At 41.7% G+C, this 25542-nt stretch overlaps 1 protein-coding gene across 1 annotated transcript in view; it reads right to left on the minus strand.

The window, feature by feature from the left end:
- Positions 1-25542, minus strand: part of galnt18b (UDP-N-acetyl-alpha-D-galactosamine:polypeptide N-acetylgalactosaminyltransferase 18b) — a 75408-nt gene that overhangs the window by 21616 nt on the left and 28250 nt on the right. The window contains exons 2-6 of the mRNA XM_084540832.1: positions 23928-24123; positions 21622-21788; positions 15457-15640; positions 14036-14233; positions 13700-13814 (exon numbers count right to left, since the gene is read on the minus strand). Coding sequence (XP_084396958.1) covers positions 13700-13814; positions 14036-14233; positions 15457-15640; positions 21622-21788; positions 23928-24123 — 860 coding nt within the window. The remainder of the gene's footprint in view (positions 1-13699; positions 13815-14035; positions 14234-15456; positions 15641-21621; positions 21789-23927; positions 24124-25542) is intronic.

Raw genomic sequence — 25542 nt, forward strand, 5'->3', positions numbered from 1 at the left:
AGCCTTAGATGACGGTCCCCCGCCCCTTGCTTGACGGCGGGTGTTCCGCCTACAGAGAGCCTCCAGCTGTGGTCTGAGGTCCCTCGGTCCCCATGCCGTGACCTCAGGTGCTGGACGAGGTGCGGGCGCTATTTTTGCCCATCTCGAACCCCTGGGGCGCTTCAAGAGGCTTCCCGAGACTTCTTGCGCGCAGCAGCGATTTTCCTATGCCTGCTGCAGCAGCCTAGCAGCATCCGGGCCAAACACTGCTGAGGGGTCTACGGGCAGCCTTAGCAGACAGTCCCGATCCCCCTGCTGGAGCTGGGACTGAGACAGCCACAAGTGGCGTTTGACCACCCAAAGGGATGCCAGAGCTTTGCCTGCGGTCTCCGCCTGCTCCTTCATAACTGAGGAGAGGCATGAGGAAGCTGCCTGAAACTTGCCCACAACACCGGATCCCCCTGAACCGTCCTGTAGCTGACGAGACAGCTGGCGAACGTACAGGGACATGATCGCTCCAGTGTTAGCCAGGCCGGTCTGAGTAGCCATGGCTCTGTGCAGCTTGGCAAGCAGGCCGTCCATAACCCTGCAATCCTTGCTAGGGCAGGTGGCTCTGCCGAGAACAGAGAGACCAGCGGAGTAAGAGCCGGGTCCAGTGGCGGAAGCGACCCACAGGCGACCTGCTCCTTATCCTGCATGTCAGAGAACCTTCTGCATGAAGTAGACGGCCTAGTTCTGGCAGCTGGTGTGGCAAACTGTTTGCAAACCAGGTCTCTTGGGCAGGAGGGGGATCTGGGCCGGTATGGGGCGCATATCCGCATCCTCCTCAAACCGAGAGGCGGGTGCCGAGGGTTTCTCCGGCAGAACAACATCCAGGGCCCTGGTTGCCCTGCTAATAACCCCAGCGAAATGGTGGGCCACCTCCCCTTTCCGGGTGTCACCTGGCAGTTGCTGCTCACATGGGACATCATTGTCATCAGAGAAGACTGTCACTACATCGACGTCATCGTCGTCGTCCTCCTCCTCCTCCTCCTCAAGTAGAGGGACGGGGGGAGGGATGAGGTCAGCGTGAGGCCGGGCCGTTGAAGGCCGGGAGCAGAAGGGGCCAGCGTGGTTGGCCAGGCTGGATGTGCCCCTTGACCCCCTGTGGCCTCAGCAAATCTCCCAGTCTTACCCCTAACTCCATCAGAGAGGGGTGGGCCTGCCCGCTTGGCACTGAAGAAGCGACAACGCGCTTCCGTGGTCTGCGCAGGGATTATAAAACAGTCCATGCAGCTCTCCGGGGCCTCCCTAGATAAGGTGGCAAGCTGGTGCCCCAGACACAACACACACTTAACATGCCCATCCTCTAGGGGCATGGGCACCCCACAACCGAGACAGCAGTGTCCCTGCCGACTTTCCATACTGCATTTGTTATTTATTTATTCATTTTAAATATATATATATATATATATATATATATATATAGAGAGAGAGAGAGAGATAGATAGATAGAAGATTTCTTTCTCCTCTTTTTTTTTTTTTTTTGGGTGTGTGTGTGGCGGGGGCGGGGCCTTCGGCAGTGACGAGAAAGCCCACTTCCTTGTTTACACGGAACACGTGGAGATAGCCCTCATGTTAGCGCTCTAGCAAAGCTAGTTCGCTAGTTCATTAATTATTTGCTGTATGGACTTTGTTTAAGCCGGCCTTTTTCTACGGCCGGCGGAGAGCTGTTTCGGCGGACTTCTCAGCCCACAAGGGCCCCCGCCGAACGCGTTAGCCCGCGAGACGCGAGCAATACGCCGGTGAGGGGGGAAACGCCGGTGTGTCTTAAAGAAGTATCCACGTACCCTGACATGCAGGGGAGGTCATTCCCCGTACATATGGAATATGTAACGGAGTGGAGAGATAGTCTCGAGACGAAAGAGAACCACTAATTATAATAATTGAAAAAAACAAAACAAGACAATGTTTTCAGACAAAGAGAACGTGGGCACTGGATTGTTATCAGACCTGAGTCATGTGAGATTCAAGCGTGCACTGCCCATAGATGGTCAAATAAAACCCAGACCAGTCATTTAGAACTGAGACATCACTTATGTGAGTGGTGAAGCTTCTTCAAGAAAATTCAAACTCGTCCAGTTGCTCTTTTTTCAGCTTTATTTTTAAATGTCAAATTCATTACGGTTCATGTTGTGTGGGAACAAACATGAATGTCTGAACCAAATCTTATGAACATTCAATGGTCGTTGAGTCATTTCTCTCAAAACCAACCATAAATTTCAACCTTATGGTGACACGAAAAGTCAAAGCTATTATATTATACTCTGGGCACCATGGGTTTTGTTCCAAGTTTCATATTAATCCATCAAAGAGTTGTTGAGATATTGTGCAACACAGCGGTGGATCCCCTACTGCGATTCAATCAATGATATATGACTTTGGAGATTTAGTGATATGTTTTAGTTGCACTGTTTTCGTCTCAAACTATTGTGCCAGCGCTTTCTAAAATACTGCCAATAACAGCTTGTAGCCTTGGCCCCAAAATAATTCCCCTTTTTTTCCTTCCAGGGTCAGCTTGCCTTTATGAGAATGAAACAAATGCCTCAGATTTCTGCCTGTGTGTAGCCCCTGCAGTTGACAAGTAATTGTCTGCTGCCTTTTGCTGCAAATTCATTACAAGAAATGGACCATGAACAGCTACACCACCACGTCTCCCTTGTGCCTCCAGAACAGTTGTGACTCATCAGAGAATGGACATGGGCCTTCTGAGGGTGTCCTGTGGTTTCTGGCAGCAGAATGTTGTTAGTGGGGGCCTTTGGGTCCTATGGGTTGAGGGGAGGGGCCTCTGTGGATCATCCCACAGATACTTGATCAGTTTGGGATCCCTGCTGGGGATGGCTGCTGCCATCATGGACTTTCATTGCTATGGGGTGGGGGTGCCTGGTCTGGTCTAGGTGTGTGCTACATGTCTAAGTAACATCCACATGAATGCCAGGTCCAAAAGTTTCCCAGCAGAACACTGAATTGTCACAAGATGGTCAATGTTTTTTACTTCTCCTGACAATGGTTTTAATGTTGTGACTGATCTGTGTATATTGTTGTTGGACTTAAAACTAAACAGCTTTGTGCAGAATATATTCCTAATAGTGCACCCCCTTGAATGATCAAACCCAACATCTAATTTATATGTTGACTCTAAACAATCTGTTCCAATGTGCCGCTGAAGCGAGAAGTGTGGCTCAACGGGGCTGCACCAAACAATTACACTGCACTTTACTCCAAGGTGGTGGCATAGTCTTGGATGAGACAGTGTGCTCCCCCTCCCGGCTGTCAAAAAGAAGTTTTGTAAACCTAATTGGTGACCCTTGGACCATGTCGTTCAGGGCTGGAAGCATACTTCGTCCACACTGTGCTACATATAAATCACCACTCCACAACCCCGAGTCTACTTTGTGTCATTAACAGTCAAGTCCTCACTCCACCAAGTCTCCCTGACTCTTCTGCGATGGTACAATCTCAGTCAGAGCAACCACTCCCTTCCCTAGTAAACCTAAAAATCATCTCCTCGGAAAATATCTCACGTCCTGTGTTCCCTCTTGTAGCAAACCCCTTTCTGCCATATCCTCTTGCAAATATAATCCTGTCTAAATCTAATTTTCCTCACCATCTAGCTGTTCGTCCCCTAATTTCCTTTTGTAGAACTTTTCTGGCAGAGAAGCTCTCACATTACAGCTGTGTTTGCTCAGATCTATTACCAGGGCAGTGAGGGCACTATCAGCCTGAGCTTGAGCTCATTTTACAGCTGCCCTCATCATAATTTGCTTTGGATAAGAGCAAGAGCTAAATACTTTTAATGTAAATGTAATGTGAGTGGAAGTGCTTTATTAATTTTTCTATGTATACTAGTGTCGGTTACCAAGCTCAGGCTTGTGCAGTGGCTTTAAGTGGATTTTGACTGGAGTGCTCACAAGGTTATTTAGTTAAATCTTTGAGGATACGAAGCATAAAATGATCAGTTTTTTAGTGCCGCAACAGTTTAAATAAAGTTACAAAAAAACAAGTCTAACAACTACAAATGGATTGTCAATTTCAGGAACTTTCGACATCCTCTGTTTTGTGAATGGTTCACAGCCTTTGAGTACTCCCACCCAAAATCTGTCTTTAGAGTTTTTCAAACATTCGCTCCCAGCAGACTTGAAATGCGACTGTAAGACAGTTGTATATTTTTTCATCACTAATACCAGCTGCCGCTTTAAGTCGTGTTAATAACGACACATTCTAAATTTGTCACAGCCAAAAACAGATCAAGACACACATAAAATGTCTCAAAGCACTCCCATGGCATCAGACAGTATCCTGCTGCTCATTCATATGAGCATATTGACCATATTTCTCTCAGTTACTCTATTTTAAATAGCTAGATAACCCATTTCACACTAATATTAGCTAATTATTATAGGGAAAAGGGTATTGTGAAAGATTAAATTTACTATCTACATTTTTGCAGTTAGACTCTATGGTAGAAAAAGTACAATAGGACTCATATGTCGGTTGTGTGCACCAGGCAAATGAATCAATTATATGGGTTTAGTTCAATATTAGCGTGTCTGTTCTGCTGCGTTTTAGATTATACCATGACTAATGGGATATCTTGCAATACAACACTTCTTTATTTCTCGCTGATTCTATTTTTCATTAACTTGCAGCTTTAGTCTTGGTCTTTTATTGTGAGGCCAGTATGTGGAATCAAGTGATTTTAAATGGTTCTTATTTTAAAACTTAAACAAAACGCCAGTGTTTTCAAGTCAGAGTTTTCAACAAGCTCACAGATTTAGTGTTAATTACTTAGCATTTGCTTCTGACAGTCATTGGGGGTTGAGGTGACAAATGTGATAGTCATCAGCAAGAACTGAGAAGCAACTCCTTCGACTCTGTGCTTTAAAATGTACAATAAATGTTATCCGATAAATCTGCCACTTTCATCTTTGTTGCTTGTGCAAAATGCTGGAAATAAGTGTGTAAGGTTTTACAGACACAGCAACCGTAAATAAGGGGGTTAAGCTTATATTTGAAATATTTATTGTTACCCGTCAATTACCACATTGTCTTGTCAGATTTTCTGCCCTATTCCAAAAATACAGCCTAAATATTCTCAAGTTACAAATGACCAAAGTTTTGCCCACTTATCATCTGCCAATACATAATATTATTCTATTGCTGACTCATTTTTCGTCAGTGCATCTTGAAATAAAAGTAGAAATAAATCCCTGATGTATTTTACAAATTGCTTTTCAGTCCTCAGTGAAAATGGTGAACGTATTGAAGACAGCAGAGGATTCAAAAAAGATGATATGGTCTGGTTTCCAGCAGAGCAGACTGAGATCTGCTGAACCATGAGTTCATTCATCAGTCATGCCATGAGTCATCACTTTTAAGCTGGAGGTAGAGAAATGAGGTGGGATGCATGTTCTTGTTAAATATCACGCCTCTTAATAAAAGCTGGAACACATCTGAATGCCACTGGATGTAATGATTGGATATATTTATATCTGAGCAGATTTTTTATCACCATACTGCTGGGAAAGACATTTAAGCAATACAGAGACATCTAATAGAAAACAAAGCGCCTGAGTCTAAGCTTATGTAAATGACCAAATACTCCTTTGGTAATTCTGACATGTGCAGCCAAGCATCCTGATAGTTTCTGATATAAAAACATGTCGATGACAAATGTCTTGAAATGAAAAACAACTGCAAAGGAGACACATACATCAGCATCAACAGCCTGACAACATGAGCAGAACCTCGGGAACGTTTTGCTCCATATATCCCTGTGATTTACTCTACTACTTTAGGAATTTCTTTACTTCATACACGTCTCTGTATCCGATGCTATCGGCGTTCATCTTCCAGAAACCAAAACAAAAACCACTCTATTTCCCACTACATTCATTTCACCTTTCCTCAGTATTTTGTGAAAATAAAACGATTCACATCAAAGCACAGACTTATTTTAAAGGTAAAGCTTAGCTTCCTCTATTGCTGCCCAAAGCCCAGAGTTGAAGCAGTGCAGACGATTGGCATATGGTTTCCACTGCAGGTGTATCAGCTCTTGCTGTCTGTCCTCTGAAAAGGGGAAGTACATTTCCCAACCTCTCCACGGAAAGGCTAAACAATTTACAGTCAGTCCTCACTGACAGGATACATCTTCACCACTGTCCTTCTGTCTCTGCAAACACTCAGGCCAGTTCAGAGTTACACAAGCAAATTCCATCTGCGTAACAATACAAAATGACTATGTGTAGGCTTTTTTTCACAACAGAAAACTGGTCAATTTATTATGGTTTTATGTGTCAATTATTACGCGTGGTCTCACTTTTGACTAAAGCTTATAACCATAGCAATGTTAGGGGGAGATTTGTAGATGAGAAAGTCAAGAGAACATGTAATGTTGGTGAAATTTAACTTTTTAGCATCGACTGGTTATAAAGAAACGCTGGTGACGTAAAGTTGGCAGGTACCACTTGGACCTAATCTTAACTTTGAGGTGATGCAATTGAGGCAACCTCCAATTGGAGAGATTGATACATTTACTATGAGACCGTCCACAATAGTGGACTTAGACCATTGGATGAACCCAAATGGGGTCCATACACTAGCAAAATTTTCACCGGAAAACATTTGTGTTGCAAAATATACAAGAGTGTTGCCTTGGCAACCAGAGCCTAGAATGTCCACTAGCGACCAGTGGTCAGTTACAAAGTAATGGACTACATGGAAATCACTTTACGTGGACAGGGCTTTAGTCTCGCTAACCCACGCATACTAAAGAGGGGGACTCTGGTCCAGATGTGGACCCAAACACAAGTTTTGAAGTAATATTTTAATGGCGCCTGACTCACATCACTCAGAAGTGAAATCTCTCTATCATGTCGCCTCACACACATTTTCAACTGCTAATTGCTCCTGTGATGATCAGAGTCGGACGCTTCAATTGAAAAGTGCAAAGGTTTATTTAAAACTGCCAGATGACTGTGAAAGGCATTTTTAAACATCAGTACAAAGACACACCTGTTCATTTTATGAGAAGATGCATGAGACCGACCTGATTCAGTCAAATACAAGCACATCTTCAAAAATTTTCCGCAAGACCTCAGAGGTAGGGACTACAAGACTTCAACAAGTGAAGCTCTGACATATAGCTAGCGCAAGAATAATTGTAACATTAAACAATACAGTATTTTGTAAAACATGAACAGCATCTACTGCAGTCAACTCTCTTATGGGTGTCTCTTCCTGGTTGTCACCCACGGCTATTCAAATTTTAATGTCAATAATTATTTCAGTCACTTAATCCATCTTTGCAAATTTGAGTATTTTAGTATTAATATAAATATTCAACACTATGATTACATGGTAAAATACTTTACATACAACATTTGAGACACTAGGAATTAGTGAGAATTTTTAAATATGCTGAAGTTGTTGGTTTTGTGCAAGATAAAATAAGCAACTAAATTCTATACTGTATCTGTTGAATGGTGACATTGATGAGAAAATTATTAGGGGATCTCCAGGCTTGATTAGAGTAGCGAGAGGAGGAGGTGAACTATGGTCATTGATTAAATTACAGAGATAAACAGTCAGTCAAATAAGAAACCCACTCACTGAGAACTCCCTTCCTTTCTTCTACTATATATTCCTATAGAAACAGCTTCCTGTCATATCCCAGGTGCCAAATATTGCTAAAGCATTGTGACCTAGTGCATTTACAACAGTCCAATCAGAGTTAAATAGATATATTAGAACATTCATTCATTCATTCATTCATCTTCTGTAACCGCTTATTCCTGTTAAGAGTCGCGTGGTCTGCTGGAGCCTATCCCAGCTGTCATTTGGCGAAAAATCCCAGTGTTATCAGCACTAGAGATGGGATTTACAGCCCTTTCAGGGGAGCTGGATCTTGTGGATCCATTCCTCAAAAGACTGGCCCATTTTTAGATTTATTTATTTTTAAGAAGCCAGCCTGGGGATAACTCATTTTATCCGGGATTGATCACTGGGGAGGGCAAGGTTTGGATCAGAATTATTCAAACTTAGACATCCCACCAATATATATTCTATTGGCAGGATATCTGAGTTTTAATTATTCTGAAATATTGATTCTGGAAAAAGTGCATCCAGATGCTGCTGCGTTTTCTTTGGCTCATTTTGTCCTTTTGAGTTGCGAGCCACTCACTTCAAATGAAGCATGTCCTCCTTCTTGAGACATACTGAGGGAGTCATATGAAGGCAGTGTGGACAACTCAGATGGCGTCATTCGCCACTTAAATCAAATAAGCAATGGAAGTGTGTGAAACAACAAAAAAACAAAACAAAACAAAAAAAAAAAACGGCTTACAATTGCGACTCATTATCATTGTTTGTTTTAAAGAGCTGGTCAACAAATCCGGTTCGTTCGTTAACGTCACAACTCCAGAATTCCGGCCACCTACCCCTAAAATACAATGCGACAGAATAAGTTATTTATAAACCTATGCTAACTAAATGAAAAGTGTTTTTTTCAATCTGGGACATTTGAATAGTTAAATGATAAAATGTTAAAATGCTTAACATCTTAACGCTTAAGACTGACAAGGGAAACTGAAAAAGGCTGTGAGCATCGGGTTAATCTTTTAGATCCTCATACTCCCGGTATTTTTGCTGACCTTAACTGGACTCTGAACACTGCCCTTGAAAATAAACTGCTAATGAAGAATAAATGCATATAAATGTAATTTGTAGGAGACAGGATTGAAGTAATCTATACAGACAGCCATTTGAAGATTCAGAGCTTTGAATTATTAATGTACCACCCACCACCACATCCCATCTAAATCATGTAGTTTTCTAAGAAGGCTAGAGATGCTGACAAGTTTGTTGTTTCTGTTACCTAATTATGCAGGGGCTGTAAATGTTAACTCAAAATGCCTTCTTCATCTTTTTTGACACACACTGTACCTTTAGAAATTCTTGCAACCACAGTTTTAATACAGAAGCCATTGATGTGTTTGTGTTAAAGTGTAGCAGAAAAGCAAGTTGACAAGAGATTATGTGCTGCGGCCTAATGCTTAGAGAAGCAGCTCTGGGGCTACGAGGTCACTTGTTCATTCCCCTCTATGATCCCAGTTGAGGCGCCTTCAGCAAGAACCTAAACCCCCCAAACTGCACCACGGCCACTTGTATGGCTGCCAACTGCTCCAAGCATGCTCACTCGGATGAGCTGAATGCAGAGAACAAACTCCTTGTCCTTAGTCGACATGATTTATTTATTTTATCCAAACAGTTTCGTTCCTGTTCATAAATGTCAGCACAAACCTAATGAGACGATTTATTATCATGTATTGAGTTCTCTATCCACTCTGGAACATGTACTTCTCATTCACCCATTAACACACATACTGAACACCAGTAGTAAATGGTAAATGGTAAATGGCCTTGCTTTTATATAGCGCTTTTCTACCTATTGGTACTCAAAGCGCTTTACAGTCAGAGACACATCTACCCATTCGCTCACACAAGCACGCACACAATCACACACCAGTGCCACGCACTGGGAGCAACTGGGGGTTCAGTGTCTTGCTCAAGGACACTTCGACATGTGGCACATTCCGGGGATCGAACCGCTAACCCTCTGGTTCGTGGACAACCCGCTCTACCTACTGAGCCACAGTCGCCCCACAGTCGTGGTGGAAGCTACTATAGTGCTGCCACCCAGTTTTATCTTTAACAATGTACTCTGGAGCTCTGCTGTGAGCTACTCTGTAAAAGAACGATTTGCAAATCAATTCTAAAACAAAAAAGACAGAGTAATGAAGCTAATCTGAGTTGTGAGAGCAGACCATTGTTTGTTCAAAGTCATGGAAGCTGTATACTGTTAACATGGCTCATTAAAATAATGCTTCTACATTTCCTTTCAAGGCCTTGTAGTAACAGCACACGTGTCCTTCTGCTGGGGTTCAAATAACTGCAAAAACAATGGATGCAGCCCTTTCTAATTTTTGTTCGTGAGCGCTGCATTACTTTTCATATTTCCTCTGTCAGACAAAACACTTGAATTGATTGTCCAGCTGGTCTGAGAAAAAGCAGCGGGCTTTGATAGATTTTCAGCAGCATAGCGCTCATGAGACTCAATCAGCACCGTTCCACAATTACAGACCGAGTCATTCAGGTACATTAGCTATTCGTCTTGTATGATTACGCAGAACCCAATTGCTTGTACTTTTTATACGAAGGAGAAAGCAGAAAGTGAATACCAACACACGGTTATTAACTTGTGGTTAATGTTAGGTTGTTGTATAGAAAGCAAGATGACAAGGTCTCATCTGTGACATCTGTGCTTTTAAATAACATAGCAGGACCTTACTGTATGTAAGCATATATGCATGTATCTGGGAGGTGAATGTGCAGCAGATAAAATTCACTTCTTCAGCAACGTGTCAGGGTTTCTAATGATTGGTAGTGGATCCCACTGTGCCAGCTGACAAGGTCTGATTAATGACATTTTTACTTTTAAATAACCATATTATAGCTGTGATGACATTGCCTTGATGTATCATTTCTATGAGATTGATTTCTCCTATGTACTGCCTGTGCTATTTAAAATGCTATTACTAATTATACCTTGTTTATGATGAATACAAATCAAATGTTGAATATCTGGCTGAAATGTACTGGGTAAATCATTATTATGACAGTAAAGGTGTTTTATTGCCACTTCCACAAATACTGTGTACAAAGCCTGCTGCATAATTATTGTCAATGATCCTCATTTCTCCACACAACCTTCCTGGCTCCGGTTGAGAGTGATGATGTCTTCTTGTGATGCATGTCCCGGGCTGGCTTCACTGGCATTGCACCCAGTATTCACAGGTGTTTTGAGAAATCATTTGTATTGTAATTCAGGGCCCTGTGGCAATTTGTGTTCTACAGTCTGGCTTGTAGGATCGCCTTAGAAAAATAGTACCTTACGTGTGCCACACATTTTATATTTTCAGGCTTTCCGAAAACAAATCAGCACATTGTTACTTGAAGCTCACCTGACAGCCAGCATTGTGAGACAGCTGATGTGTGCCAGATTTGTGCTGTGGAACACCGCATTGTGTTTCATCATGGACAAGGATCACAGTTCCCAGGATTATCCGTCACAGATGGTATCATTACACCTTCCCTGCTTTCAGGTATGAATTAGTAGTATAGTCAGTAAAATGAGCATGAAATTGCAGTGATGGCAGAATCAAACCTAATTAATTTATTGTCACTTAAACCAAAGATCCATCACAGCATGCCTCATTTCAGTTAATATCAGTGTTTGGTCTTTCAGTTTCAGATCACTTGTTTTTAAATCAGCTATGACAGCTATGGCACAAAAAAACTTGGACTAACTTTCTTTGGAAGTTAGAAATTAGACCCAGCCAGTATTACCTGCGAGCTTATTCATCAGCAGTCTGGCAATCTGTGCTTTTTTTGCATTCTAATCAGCTTGAAAATGTAATTTAATAAAAATCTAAATCACATGAATTTGTGAAAGCAGTCTTTGGTCAGTCTTTTGTTGGCAGATGCGAGTGCAGACGTGAGGATGTAATGGACTTCTATTAAAGTGGAATTAACTGCAAAAAGCAAAGCTGGAAGGGTTTTCTTTTTCCTGAGAGGAGGACAGAGAGATGTGACTATGGTGAAAATTGAAAAGATGTCTGGCTTCCTTTTAAAAGCTTATCCAGTTTAACTGAACACTTGACTGGAATAGAAGGACCAACTAGTCACATTTTATGGCAGAAGCTCTCATAAAATATATATTATTCAACTTCAGTGGATAAAGATGTTGCTTTAGAAGAACAGAAGTTGTGATGGAAATATTATGATTCTAAATCATGACCAAATGTGAAGAGGGGGCACTGGTTCATTTCGTCCCCACACTACTGAGGACAGCCCTTTCAAGCCCCAGCCAAGGCCTGGAGTTGCTGGCCTGATTTGAGTGTGTCTCTGAAGATCATCCGGAGCCAGTTTGTGTGCTGGCAGGTGGTCTGGAGGCATGACCAACACGCTACAGACAGGCAGATAGACAGACAGACAGACAGACCCTGCTGGGTCTCTGTGGGATTGCTAATCTGGGGCCAAGCCAGGGTCTTCCAGTCTCGTAGCTCTCAGCTCACTGTGTCACCCTCTGTTCCAAAAACATTACCCAACTATAAACCACAATCACCTCCAGGCAAGCGCAAGTTCCTTCAGTCCAACATAACCAAGCCAGTAAACAACTCTGCAGGGAAAATCTGAACTCCGAACCAACAGACAAAAGAATGAACCAAAATAATGGTTTATAATTTATGTGATAACATCATCAATGTGTCCAGCTATACACCAGTGAGTAGGGCTATTATCGGTCCCAGGAATTCTAAAAGCACGCCATTTATGGAGCAAAATGACTTGCAGGACTAATCTCCCTTCTTTACCGACGATTACATCTCAGTCATTAGCGAGGATGGTTATTTCCACATGCGGAGTCCTGTCATAAACTTGTCTCCATTTCCTTCCCACAAAGCAATCTAGAGACAGTGCAGCTGAATAGGGGCTGTCCCCCGCTTCTTACCATTATCGAACAGGCTGATAGCTGCATTAATGATCTTGGTACGGTACACATGTGCTATCATTAGCTGTTCCCAAAGAGGGAGTTCTTTCTGCAGGCCATCTGCTTGTGGTACTGCTGAACTAAATGCACACCATTTTCAGCTCCCAGTCACAGTTGACGTTGGTGTACAAATTAATTAGGGCACTGTGAGAATAACGCAACACGACGACTGACACAGTCTCTCCTCTGAACGACTGTCAGAGTTCTCTTTCACACATCATTGCCAACAGTAACAATGACTTTGAGTCCTACAAGTCTCACACGTGCTTCAGAGGGACCACCAGGGGATGGAGGTGATCACTCAGACTCAGAATTAATTAGTACTGATTGTTTGTTCCAGCTAAAACGACACATGAGAGAGAACATGTCTCAGTGTGTTCTGAGTGCGGTAGCTAAAGGATAATTTCCTCCTCTGTGTTTCTGTCAGACCAAATAACCATTGGCATTACATCACGCTTGTTAAAAAGAAAAAAGTTTGGGATTTGCTCTATTTTTAAAATCTCATGGAGAGTGGCAGGTACTTTAAATGGTGATACAAGTATTTCTAGAATTACGCAGTAGTTAGATAGTAATGCCAGCTGCTGTTATTAAAGGCCAAGAATGAACTCTGAGCCTCAGCTTTCAAGCCAACATGGAAGAGGGTATTAGAAGAAAAGAAATGTGTTTGTCTCACAACTACTGTATGTTCATCAATGGATCAACAGATGATGACATAACAACCTCAGTGAGTGATGGCAAATGTTGGCACAATGGGGTACATGTGGCCCAGCTTTTGTATAAAACACATTTTCAGTAGGAACTGTAGTTGGTTATAATACATTTGAGGTTACAATTGAGTGTATGTTCTACATTTCCAAACAGGTGCTTCTCATGTCTTTCCAAATTGCCACTCCACCTCCACGCCCATTTCAGATGCACACGCCAGTGAGTGAAACCCTTTGTGACCTTGCTCCAAACAACTATTAAATGTCATTATAATAGCTTTATTATTAAATGTCATTATAATAGCTAATTTTCATTGCATATCCTGGATGAACAATGCCCCAGGGCCACACAAGTGACATCATTACTCACCCTGATGCCCAGCTCCACATTTTCTCCCCCGTACACCTCCATCCCTTCGTCCAACAGACCAATCTCCTCAAAGTACAGCCTATCCACCACAAAGCAGCCTATCAGAGCTGGGCTCCTAGGGGATTTAAGATGATGAAGATCAGTTTTGTTTGTCAGTTGTTGTCGTGTGGCACAGTTGCTATAGTGACAGCAAGAACAAGTAGGAAATGTGACCTTGCACAACATATAATTTGTTCATAAATGTTGCATGAATTGCCACTGATGCAGGCATAACATTTGTTTACTTACTTTCAGATGATAATCACAATCTATTATGTGATTCAGACTTTCACTTACTGGATTGGTGCACTTTTGTTGCCCTTGTGCCACCAGGACTTGGGTGGGTTGAGGTATCGACACCACAGCTCCCAGTCGAAGCCCTGGGCAGATAGTGGATACTCTTCAATCTCAAACGTGTCATACTTGATATTATCAAATGACGGGGAGATTATGCGCGTTCTGTCTTCTTTAATTCTCTGCAGAATGGGTTCAGCCCTATAAACGAGACAGAGAGTAATTTCACTGAGAGCATTTGGTTTGACAAGTCCTATTCATGTCTTTGTGATCATGCTTGTCATGTGAGGGCACTTTAAAGAAAAACAATTTCACAAAATGTATTCAGTTCAATTTATTAATCTGATGAAAGAGTATTACTCCTCTCAAAATTTGATTGAATTGTATTTTTAGATCAATACATTAGGGTACAAATTGTGTTTATTCAGTTGCAACACAAAATGAAGTGAATGAAACCGCACAATAATGTACAGGTACATTTGATATGCATGTTTAATGCTGACTATACTGGTAAAACAGTTTTCAGCTCTTTATGATCCATTTCAACATAGCAAAATAAATGAGCGAGTGTTACAGACTGGCACAAAAAAAGTGAAATTGCAAAAAACAAATGTGATTTATTAAAAGGAAACCTGGCACAATGTGAGCAAAAAGACCTTTTTTTACAGCCTGGCGAGCCCAGGTGAACTACGTCAGCTGACAACCCTAACATGTCAGTCACTGAGGTTAGCCAGGGCTCTCTCTCAAGAACAGTGGGAGGGGAGAGGTAAAAGCTCTACCTTTTCTGAATTTAGATGATTTGCTTTTGTACTTGATAGGAATAATTGTACACCTGCCAACATTTAGACTTCACACAGGGTTTTTTTTTTTTTGGATGGTGAAGCAATCGTGCACCTTTCTTGTCCCTTACGTGAGATGAATGACAATATGTTGGCTCATATAAATTCTTTGCAAAAGGCATGGGTGTGACCAGATGACCAGCACCTATGAATGGACACTGTATTTTTTGGGGTATTGGGGTTGCCCTGACATTTAGACAACAGCTAAGTACCAAGCTAATTCATTCAGTATTCAACCGGCCTGCCTGTCTGCACAAAGAGCAACTGCGTGTACATGTGGTAAATATGGAGAGTAACAGCTTAGCTTAGCTGGAGACAGGGGAAACGGCTATCCTGACTCTACTCAACGGTAACAAAATCCACCCACCAAAACACCTCCAATTAACAAGTTATACTATATACTGTCTTTCAAGTGTAGGTGGATTTTGGTGTGATTGAGTGGCTTTGTCATAGACATACATTACAAGCACTAGAAGAGCAAACCAGCAGGCTAGATGAAATCATTTTCTGTAAACCCACACAGTGACTCGAGAACCTCTGCTCTCGTGTTGAGCTAATCACATGCTCCACTCGTGAGTGACTCACCAGCCGACATTGAACTCAACGTGGGCATCAAACAGAGCAACAACTGGGGCGGTAGCAGCCCTCCACCCACTCACTCTGGACCGGATCAACCCCTCCTGCTTGGCGTGCCGCACCATCTTAATGAATCCTGGACGATGGCTGTTTGTCTCAGACACAAAATCCTGCAGCTTCTCCTTTAGCTCATCTGCAAAACACACAGGGACACATGCATGTTACACTGACATCAGAGGACGAGCTTTTGAAGATCCCATTTGAGATAGGTGAGTAAAGTGAGAGCTACTTGTCAGCAAACTCCCACCCACAAGACGCCGTCATGTCCTGCTCCAGTAGGCAGTATTTCATTGGTCGTGGGCCAACAGCACCCACGGTTCACTGCTTTGATCACTGGACCAAACAGACAGCAGCTTGAGCCGGGACTGCAGACCTCAATGGAGCTCGCCAGTCATAACGGGATATTGCAATATTGAGGACTCAGCCTGCAAGCTTTTCAAAACATGGGAGGAGGAGTTGCAGGAAGTCCTTGTGGTTTGATGTTTGGCTTTAAAGTTTACTTCTATTATTACCTGAGCTATATACTCTATGATGACTCATACCCTTCAGGATAAGTGTCAATTTTAGTTATAGGAAGAAGAATCCTTTCTGTTAAGCGCCAGCAGCATTTCTGCTAATTTTCTCAAAAATACAACAAATGAAAGCGGTGTATTAGAGATTCACAGTGTGTTTCAACTAGAAAAAAATGCCAAGTCAAGTCAAGTTGAAGACAGTTTCTTTAAAAAAAGGCCAGAGCTTTGGAGTCGCCTTTCAAATGTCAGCATGAGGCAATGAGCAAAACCACAATTATATCACAGCGGTATACTTTAATATCGAATAAAGCTGGAAAAAATAAAGACTTTCATCAACGCCGCATTTCATCATGCCTTACATAAATCACCTTAGGCTGCATTCTCACGGTTTCACCTTAAACCAGGGGTACCTTTTGAGTTTAGAGAGAATGGGAGCTGCAAGCAGAAACAGAAAGTGGCTGCCGTGAAATCCTGCGGTGCCTGGCTTTTTTAGAGGCAGCAGCAAAAAAAAGTTAAAATTCTCTAAATCAACAGCACTAGGAAACGTTTGCTGATGAAGAGTCAGTGTCTATTATTTAATTATCTAATAGTGAAGGTCTCCTTTCATTAACTCTGAACATATATTTAATTTGCATATTTTCTTGATAATGGTTGTCTGTCTCTCTGTGTTAGCCCTGCGGTGGACTGGCGACCTGTCCGGGGTGTACCCCTGCCTCTCGCCCGATGGCAGCTGGGATGAGCTCCAGCAGACCCCCGCGACCCTTAGCAGGGATAAGTGGGTATAGAAGATGAATGAATGAATGAATGAATCTTTTCTTGACATGGCTGATTTTGCCACTTAAACACCAAGTATTAGGTCAAATCAGTTTGTGCACACCAGTGTGCACCATAATACTGTAGCATCAGGTAACGTGACTGAAGACATCTTCGTGGATGGACTGTAGGTGTGTAGCGGGCGGCTTTAATATTATACAGAACATAGCAAATACTGACCTCAAGAATGAGCGAGGGAAATAAAAATAGTAATAAACAACTTTTTCATGGACACATATCAGAGTCAGACACAGAGTGCTTTTCTTGTTCCTGTGGATGCTGATTCTTGAGACGCAGAGAACTGCCACTATTTCTCACCAGGCAATAAACAAGTCTGAAGTGCCATTATTCTCACAGCACTAAATATGCACTACATGCAGCATGAAACTCTGTAGTCAAATCTATGATGAGTATGAGAGCGTCCACACCCCGAAGAGCCAGAAGATCACAGGTGTAAATTTGCGCAGGGAATCTTTTTACTAATTAAATTTTTTGGACATTTAGTAGAAAGATTAGCTTCATAATTCCTTTCGACTTTTAATTTTGACTAAAGAAAAGCCGCAGTTACTCAAATGAGCAGCTGCAACAGATCTATAATAATTTTAAATCCATCGATAATTAAGACATCCCGATGTGCGTGTGAATTGAAAATAAGAATGATGAGGCGTTATGCCACACAGCAAATCATAATAAAGCACAGTCCATTACACCAGAAACGGCTGACGGCCCACGCTCATCAATCGTGCAGGACTGATATCCTGCTGTAGCTCTGCTGGAAAGATATGGGCTTGGGGACGGAGTTGGACTGGAACAACAAGCAAACAGGTTTCTAATGTCACTGTGCAGTCGTGCTGTAACTCTAGCAACATATTCTAAATCTGACAAAGAATATTCAAGGTTTTGCTCACAGGATAAAGAGCAAAGCTTATGGTGCGTGGCAAAATGGTGAGCACGCCGATCAGCCCGCTTCTGTCATACCTTCAGTCAGATGTGACACAATAACATTGCAGGACTCGGAAAGCTTTCTATATTTAAAATGCTCTAAATCTAATTTTAAACAGAAATCCTTTAATTCAAACACACATGTGGCTGTGTAGAGAGCAAATTGAGACACCGTCAAATATATTGACATGAATGTAATGTTTGCAGTTATTTCCCTTGATATAAACCTGTTACTGCTTCAAAAATGGTATCTTCTCTTTTTATCACCATGCAGGCGTTACTGCTTGCACAGCAGATGGCAAATCGGCATGGATACAGGTCTCAGACATTTGCTACGTAGTTTGCACTGCACCACTTGGCGATTTCTCACTACACAACTCTGCGGTAGAGGAAATCTGTGTTTAAAATATCCAGCTGATAAGTTGCTCGCCACCCATAATCAAACCCTATGGGTCCACTGGCAGCTAGGTGAAAACACTGCGAACACATGTTGCTGATGTTCCAGCATAAACGTGCACTACTTGTACATATATTTTAGTTGGCAGTACATTAGTGTAAACTCAGCTTTGCTGGTTTGTTCTGATATCATCACAGCTTTTGCGTGCCCTCCAGCTTTTATTGGCTAGACTCGCTTTAACCGCTTGTGATATCTCACTGGTTTCAAACAGTTGCTGGAACTCCCCTGCACACCTGAGGCGCTGAATAAATCCACATTAAATCAGTCCACTCACAGACATGCACAGCACTTGAAAGAGAGTAAAAGCAAAGCCACAGGGTTTGGCTAGCAACAAATTAAATATTTCAAATAAGAATTTTTATTTATTTATTTATTATATTTTATATTTTTGGGAGAAGTCACCTTCGGCTGGATCTGACAATTTAAATATTAAACTCTAACCTGCTTTCAAGAAAATGGCTTAATTAACCGACAAATATATTCAACTGTTTCTGTTTGATGAACCCCTGAAATGCTCCACCTGCTTCTTATAAGAAGACTGACTCTGACAGTTCCTGAAAGCTTGTGATGCTGCACAGACGTCTACATTCTTTCATTCTTTCCGCTGTCTATGTTGTGCTTGAAGATACTGGCCTTCACATATTACCATTTAAAGAAAAGCAGAAAATCACAACAATCCGCTGACGGACTGTCTAATAAGTCAGCCTCACTCAAAAAAACCTGCTCTTACACAGACGAGCCTTTCTCGGGCCACAGCTTGGGACATTATCCAATTAAGAAGGAATCAGCTAGGTCAATTTGCCCTTCTCTCCCTTGATGGCTACACGTTCTCCCGCATGCTAATGCCTCTCGGAGGTGAGCTGTGACGGTGGCGGATGACTAATATAAAGCAGGGGACGCCCGGGGGGTTAGCTGTGGACGATGACCCCTTCAACAATCACAGCGGCGTCACAGGTCAACAGGCTAACGACATTTAGCACAGATAAGATTCACAGTCATGGTGATAATGATAACACCAGCCCTATCAGACGCAGTGTGACAGAGTGCTCAACCAAGCAGGGTGAAATGCCATCAGCAAAATGTCAATGCGTGACTTGGGTCTCTGAAGGAGCTAAAGGCAACTGTTCTCCAGCGCTCAAATTACGTGATGAAATATGAATGTGTGTTGGCTGAGATGTGGTAATCCTCTTGTGCTGGAAGGAGCAAACTATTTAGCTTTTACCTTCACATGTTTTTAATGGAAAACTTGGGATATTCAGCTACCTGTTCAATAACAGCCTGAGGCAGAGTGATGATTCTTATCTCAGCGTATTGAGATAAGTTGCCAAGACACAGCACAAAGATCAAAATTCAGCTGCAGCTGGCTACAGGCCTTGCTGCATGTTTTACATTATTGACTTTGGTAAACACACTCTTCCCTTGCCAGTATTTCCCATTTTGATTGTCCCTAATGGTTGTCTCAGCCCTTGTTACAAGCAACACAGCCCATTTAAAACGGCACAGCCTATAAATGACCTTGGTACAGTATCATTGCCTTTTTATAGCCTTTGTAATGTAGTTAAGTCCTACACTGTAAATTGCCGGGTCCACTTTTCATTTCGAGTCTATTTCTTGTACCTTGCATGGTGGACTGAAGTCACCTGTCTGTGATCTAGCACATCAGACATCTCAGTGATGAATATCAGCACCCAATGGACAGAATGTCTTTTCGGCCTGACACTGTTTACACTACAACCAGTGCATGCAGATGTAACTATTAGGTTTGCAAAAGCAGACGAGATACGTGCAAACACTCCATCACCTTGCTGGACTGTCATCTGCCTCGGGGCAAATTTCCTGGCTTTGCAGCTAATTAGTGTTATTCATCTCTCAGTTCTATCCACTGAACATAGCCCCTAATTAACATTAAAGGAGTCCGGAGGCCATCAGAGGAGCAGTTAATATCAGATACAGATTCCTCCACATATATAAACACATATACATTTTCTTTCTCGTCCGTTTTTTGTGGATTTCTGAGCCATCACATGCTATCTTATCAAGTAATCTTTGGGAGCTAACTTGCATGAACCCCAGAATATATTTCACACCAAGCAGCAGTAATGGTGGAGATTCTGAGCCAGTTCCATAGCGGCTTAAATGTTCATTTTAGCGCTGCAGCTGGGCGAGATTGGCCAGTCCCTTTACGAGCAGCTCTGCTCCAGAGATGATTGACCAGTTATTGTCCGTGTATCCCGGGGAGAACACACTTATCTTGGCAAGCCCTTGGATAATTTACCTGAAATTTCTGTGTTGCCCTTTCTAAATAGAGTCTTAAATGATGTCCTTCCATTTGAAAAATATGAAGAATAACATGTTTGCTGCCTAATATGTTTATCTTAAGTTAAGGTTCTGTTAATGTTGTAGAGGTCTGTCTCTGTGGACTCTGGGGTCCTTTGATGCTTTTCAGTAAAAACAAAATTATACAGTACATACATTAGAACTGGGAGAATTGCAGTCTACACTCACTTGTCAGTTCATTAGGTAATCTAGTAAAAGTGGATGGATTACAATACAGTAGTTCTGCACTAAATCCCCTTCATGATGTTTTGTGAACTTTGTAAAGATTAAGTGCAGGACTTTTACAATTATTACAATGCATTTGTTTTCACTAGTGCACCTAATGAACTGGCAAGCGAGTGTACATTCTTTTTCACTGCACCTTTAGTAGGTGGGTATTTAATACAGTTAAATAAAATTTGCCCAGCACTGTGGAGTTCTCTTGAAGTGGAACTTACAGGCTCAGTTTTGCTGCTTATGTTACATTTCTGTTTTCATTGTATTTTTTTCCCACTTTTAACATTACACACCTTACAAACTTTTGGAATGAGGACCGACAAAGTGTTTGGCAAATGAATGCTAACACTGGCTCTAGTGGCTTCTCCAACCAAAAAATAGACCTACACTATGATAGCATCCTCCACGTACTATACGTAACCTGCAACTTAACAAAACAATCCATATGTCTGCAAATGTTTTACCTGGCCTCAGAAGTACCACTAGGTTAGGTAACTGCTCGTAATGAGGCAATTACCCAGTGGCATTTTAAGGAAGTATAGATTAACAAACTGCTTAATCCATTCTTATTTTCTCACTTCTCACTTTTGAGGTTGTGTTTTTTCAATAAGTGTGGAAAAGCTAAAAAACACACACCTAAGCTTGCAAATTATTTGAATGCAGTGTAGGCAAAGGATCTCTTTTACTATGATATGAATATTGACAGCAATGTTAATAATACCAGAGCTTAAAAGGTCTGCTGTGCCCGGCTGTGGTTGCTAAGCTACAACTGGACAATTACTTTCTGGAGGAGGGGGTTAACAGTCAGTTTCTGTAATATAAAATAATGCATCTTACTGTTATTGCTGTTGTCGTCCACCAGGATTATCTCTTTGAGAAGGTGGGAGGGTGTCCTGTTGATGGCAGAGTGAACGGACCGCAGGATGACGGACAAGGCTTCATTCACAAAAATGAACACAATGCTCACTTGAGGGAGGTTCAAAGGGTAAGTTATATTTTTGCACCTGTGGAGAAAAAGTGACAAATCCATGGTGAAGCATTATTCAGACCTTCAGCTTGTCTAAAGGATAAATAAATACATTTGACACTGATTCGGAAAGAGCAGGATAATACTATGTATTATGCCACCCCAACAAGTTGTCAGACTCTATCTTTTATTTATCAATCAAGGTATAAATGTTGGCGCTGACACTGGTTTATGGCCAGCAGATTTTTGGAAATTCAGCAATCAAGCTCCTCTCTCCACCCTTTAATACAGTTTTCCACCAAACTTGGCATTTGCTCTGTGGATGAAAAATTCTGCTTATTGTCAAAAAGAGGAAACTGTGCCTGCATCTAATAATTGCCAAGAGAGCAAGATGGAAAATTAAGCTTCAGATAACATTCCCTTCAATTTGAACTGATGTTTCTGAAATCCAAATCCTGACAGTTTTCTTTGTGCACATACACCAATCAGGCATAACATTATAACCACTGACGGGAGAAGTAAATAACATTGACCATCTTGTGACAATACAATGTTCTGCTGGGAAAGGTTTGAACCTGGCATTAGTGTGGATGTTACTTAGACATGTAGCACCCACCTAGATCAGACCAGACACCCCCACCCCATAGCAATGACACTCCTTGATGGCAGAAGCCATCCCCAGCAGGATGCAGCCTGCAAATTCACTAGATCCAAAACTGATCAAGTATCTGTGGGATGATCCACAGAGGCCCTTCCCCTCAACCCATAGTACCCAAAGGCCCCCACTAGCAACATTCTGTTGCCAGACACCGCAGGACACCCTCAGAAGGCCCATGTCCACTCTCCAGTGTTTCCCATACAGTGTCAATACTATGGTGGCCCACCAGGGTCTAACAACTAATAGGAAATATTTTTGCACATTTCAAACAACATTGTGCTTGCATTATTTTGCCTATTCCTCCCGAAAGCGTTATGCCTGATCAGTGTATTAAAGACTAGTATTCAATCAGTAGCAGTAGTGCACTGTGGTAATAAAATCTGTTTAAAAAGCTATATAATAATCCTGTTAACAGAACCATTTAATTTAAATGTGATGTCTGTTCCTATTCAACCTGTAAAAACACTGCTGTTCCTGTTCATCTCCTGATGTATTTACAGAAAGTCATGGCTCAGGCACTTTGGAAATGGTGGACACAAAACACGTGTGATTAATGTCTCCCCTGGAACTGTTTTGGATGAATGTTCAGGGCCAGTATTAGTGGGAATGAATGGTCTGAGGGTACTTTTAGTTACGTGCAGCGGGTAAAAAAGATGTTGAAGCTCTGTACACTTTCGCACCAGGATATCACCTTGCGTGCTCCAGTAACCTTGTGAACGTGAAAACTATGCTGAAAACAGAGTGACAGCCAAGATGGCATGGCGTTAACGGCGCCTGTAAAGATGTTGCTGTTCTGACTTTGCTGGACTGTTGTGCTTTTAATCTAGGATAAAGTGCCTACAGTGCAGAAATATCCGAAGAAGGCCTTGAACATGTCTGTGTTGTGTTCATTAAATTATGACTGTCCTGTTTCCCTTTAACAAATACGGTTTTTATTTGCTTCAGCAGCAGATAGTGGCAATGAGTGCTATAGGCAAAAGTAAACTCTTCGTTGGTTTTCAATTACATACAGTGTTTGAGAGGGAATGGTAGTGTGTTTTATCTGCAAGTCTCCTTTGTTTGTGGAAACAACACTTACATGAAATGTGAATAATCAAAATCTGAGTGTAGATATGTTTAGATGCACTGAAGGCAAAAATCAACTGACTGTGTTTTATAACCAGGTACAAGCAAAAGTAATGACTTTTTTCATCAGTGTCAGATGTATTTGTCCTCAACCAAGTTAATAGTTATGCTAATATGCCAAACAAATATGGTGAAGATGGTGAATGCTAAACACTAGCATGTTTGTACCGATAACTGTGGGCATGTTATTATTCTAGTAATAGCATTTCTTCAATAGAACAGCCACATGATGTGCCTCAGGCATGGATATAAATACAATTTGATGGACTTTGTTTATTCAGGTGTTTTCCACATAATCATTATTGTATCCTGTGTATTGCAATACAACATCTCATATGGGTGCAGGGTGCTAGAACATACACAGTGTTTGCACCATTCTACCTGCAGTCTTACCCATCAGGCCTGAGGTCTGGTATTGGCCTGTCGAAAGAGAGACGATCACTGAGGTAGGCGTTATATCCATAGTACTGGAACATCTTCAGTGCCACCCGACGGTTGTCTGAACCGAGTTCCTGGCCCCAGTGAGCAAACAGTGATGAGTCAGAGAATGATGTGTCCGGCTGACCATCCTCTCCCCTCCCTGGTGTTTCTAGGAGGCACAGGAAGACAAATAACATCAATACTTGTCTAGGCTACAGCATCTCAACCTACCGCTGAGGTTGTGGCATTTAGGGAACGTGGAAAAATTATGGGGCTTATATAAACGCTGTGATGAATGTACATTAGCGGGTAAAGGGTGGCCTGTTATTCAAAGAGAACGACTGTCCTATAGCAGAAAGTTCAAAAAGGAGTTCAAATGCTTGATCAGAATCTCTAGTGTCCTGGAACAAAATAGTTGATCCCCACCACCAGCTCTTGGAGTGTTCTTTAGCTGAATTTACTCTTTGACCTACACAGACAGGACGAAGCGAAACTAATTTCCCAAAAGGTATTGCTGCAATAAAACACACAATGTTCCTTTAATAATTAATCACGTCATAAAGCGTGAACCTGTTAGTGAAGTTAACTTTTTTCTATATGTTTTCTGTAGCTATACAGAAGATTGTAGAGCCATGTATTTTGTGTTTAAATGGCTGAAAACACAATTCAAAGCAGTGACAGCACAGAGAGCAGAGAGGCTTTTAATAAACATACATTTTGTGTGACAGACACTACATTACTACTAGACTCACTTCATGTCCAGACTCCATAAAATGCTTTCAGCATCTGTTAAACATTCTGTACAGCTTCCAGTAGGTTTTAATGCACTTTAGAGGCAAACCTCTGATGGCGTAACAGTCAGGGAGCTTTCCCGACAGGGGAATAGTTTACATGCCAGAAATACCATACCAAGTAGATAAAAATGAAGCAATATCATCCTGAAAAACGGTAAAAGTTTCCCAACAGCACTGGCATGAGCACAGCTCTGAATATCTACAATTGAAGCCTAAACTTTTCCAGCATTTTCATTAAATACAGCAATATGGTTGTGCACCTGTCGCAGCATTATGCAGAGATTTAATAATGTGTGACAGTGTGGTCTGAATTTTGGGACAGGAGTGTTACTGAACAGCATAGAGATGTTAATATGTAGACTCTGCAAACAAGGGGTACAGGTGAGACAGCCGTGTGACGAGTTGCTTCCACATAGTAAATTTGCTTAAAATTATAATACTATTGCAAAAAAAAAAAAAAAAAAAAGGGTCTCTGAAAAGGAAAAATGTCTCCCCATATAATGGATAATGTGAGCAAATTGTTAATTAAAATGTCATAATCAGTACAAATGAAATCTAATAAAAACCAGTCCTGGTATCATGTGTTAATAATTTCATTAAAATCAAAGTCATACGTCCCCCGCAGCATATTAAAGCTATGGAACAATAAAAATAATAAAAAGCATTTCATTATTAAGCTTCAGTATTTCAGGCTGGTGCTGACAGACTGAGGTTATCATGTATCATTCACATTCCTCCAGATATTATAAATTGTTCGGTTTCCTTTCTCAGAACGAAAGGAAATGAATGCTGGG

The sequence above is a fragment of the Chelon labrosus genome (genome assembly GCF_963514085.1).
Source record: "Chelon labrosus genome assembly, chromosome: 3".
NCBI classification, from domain to species: domain Eukaryota; kingdom Metazoa; phylum Chordata; class Actinopteri; order Mugiliformes; family Mugilidae; genus Chelon; species Chelon labrosus.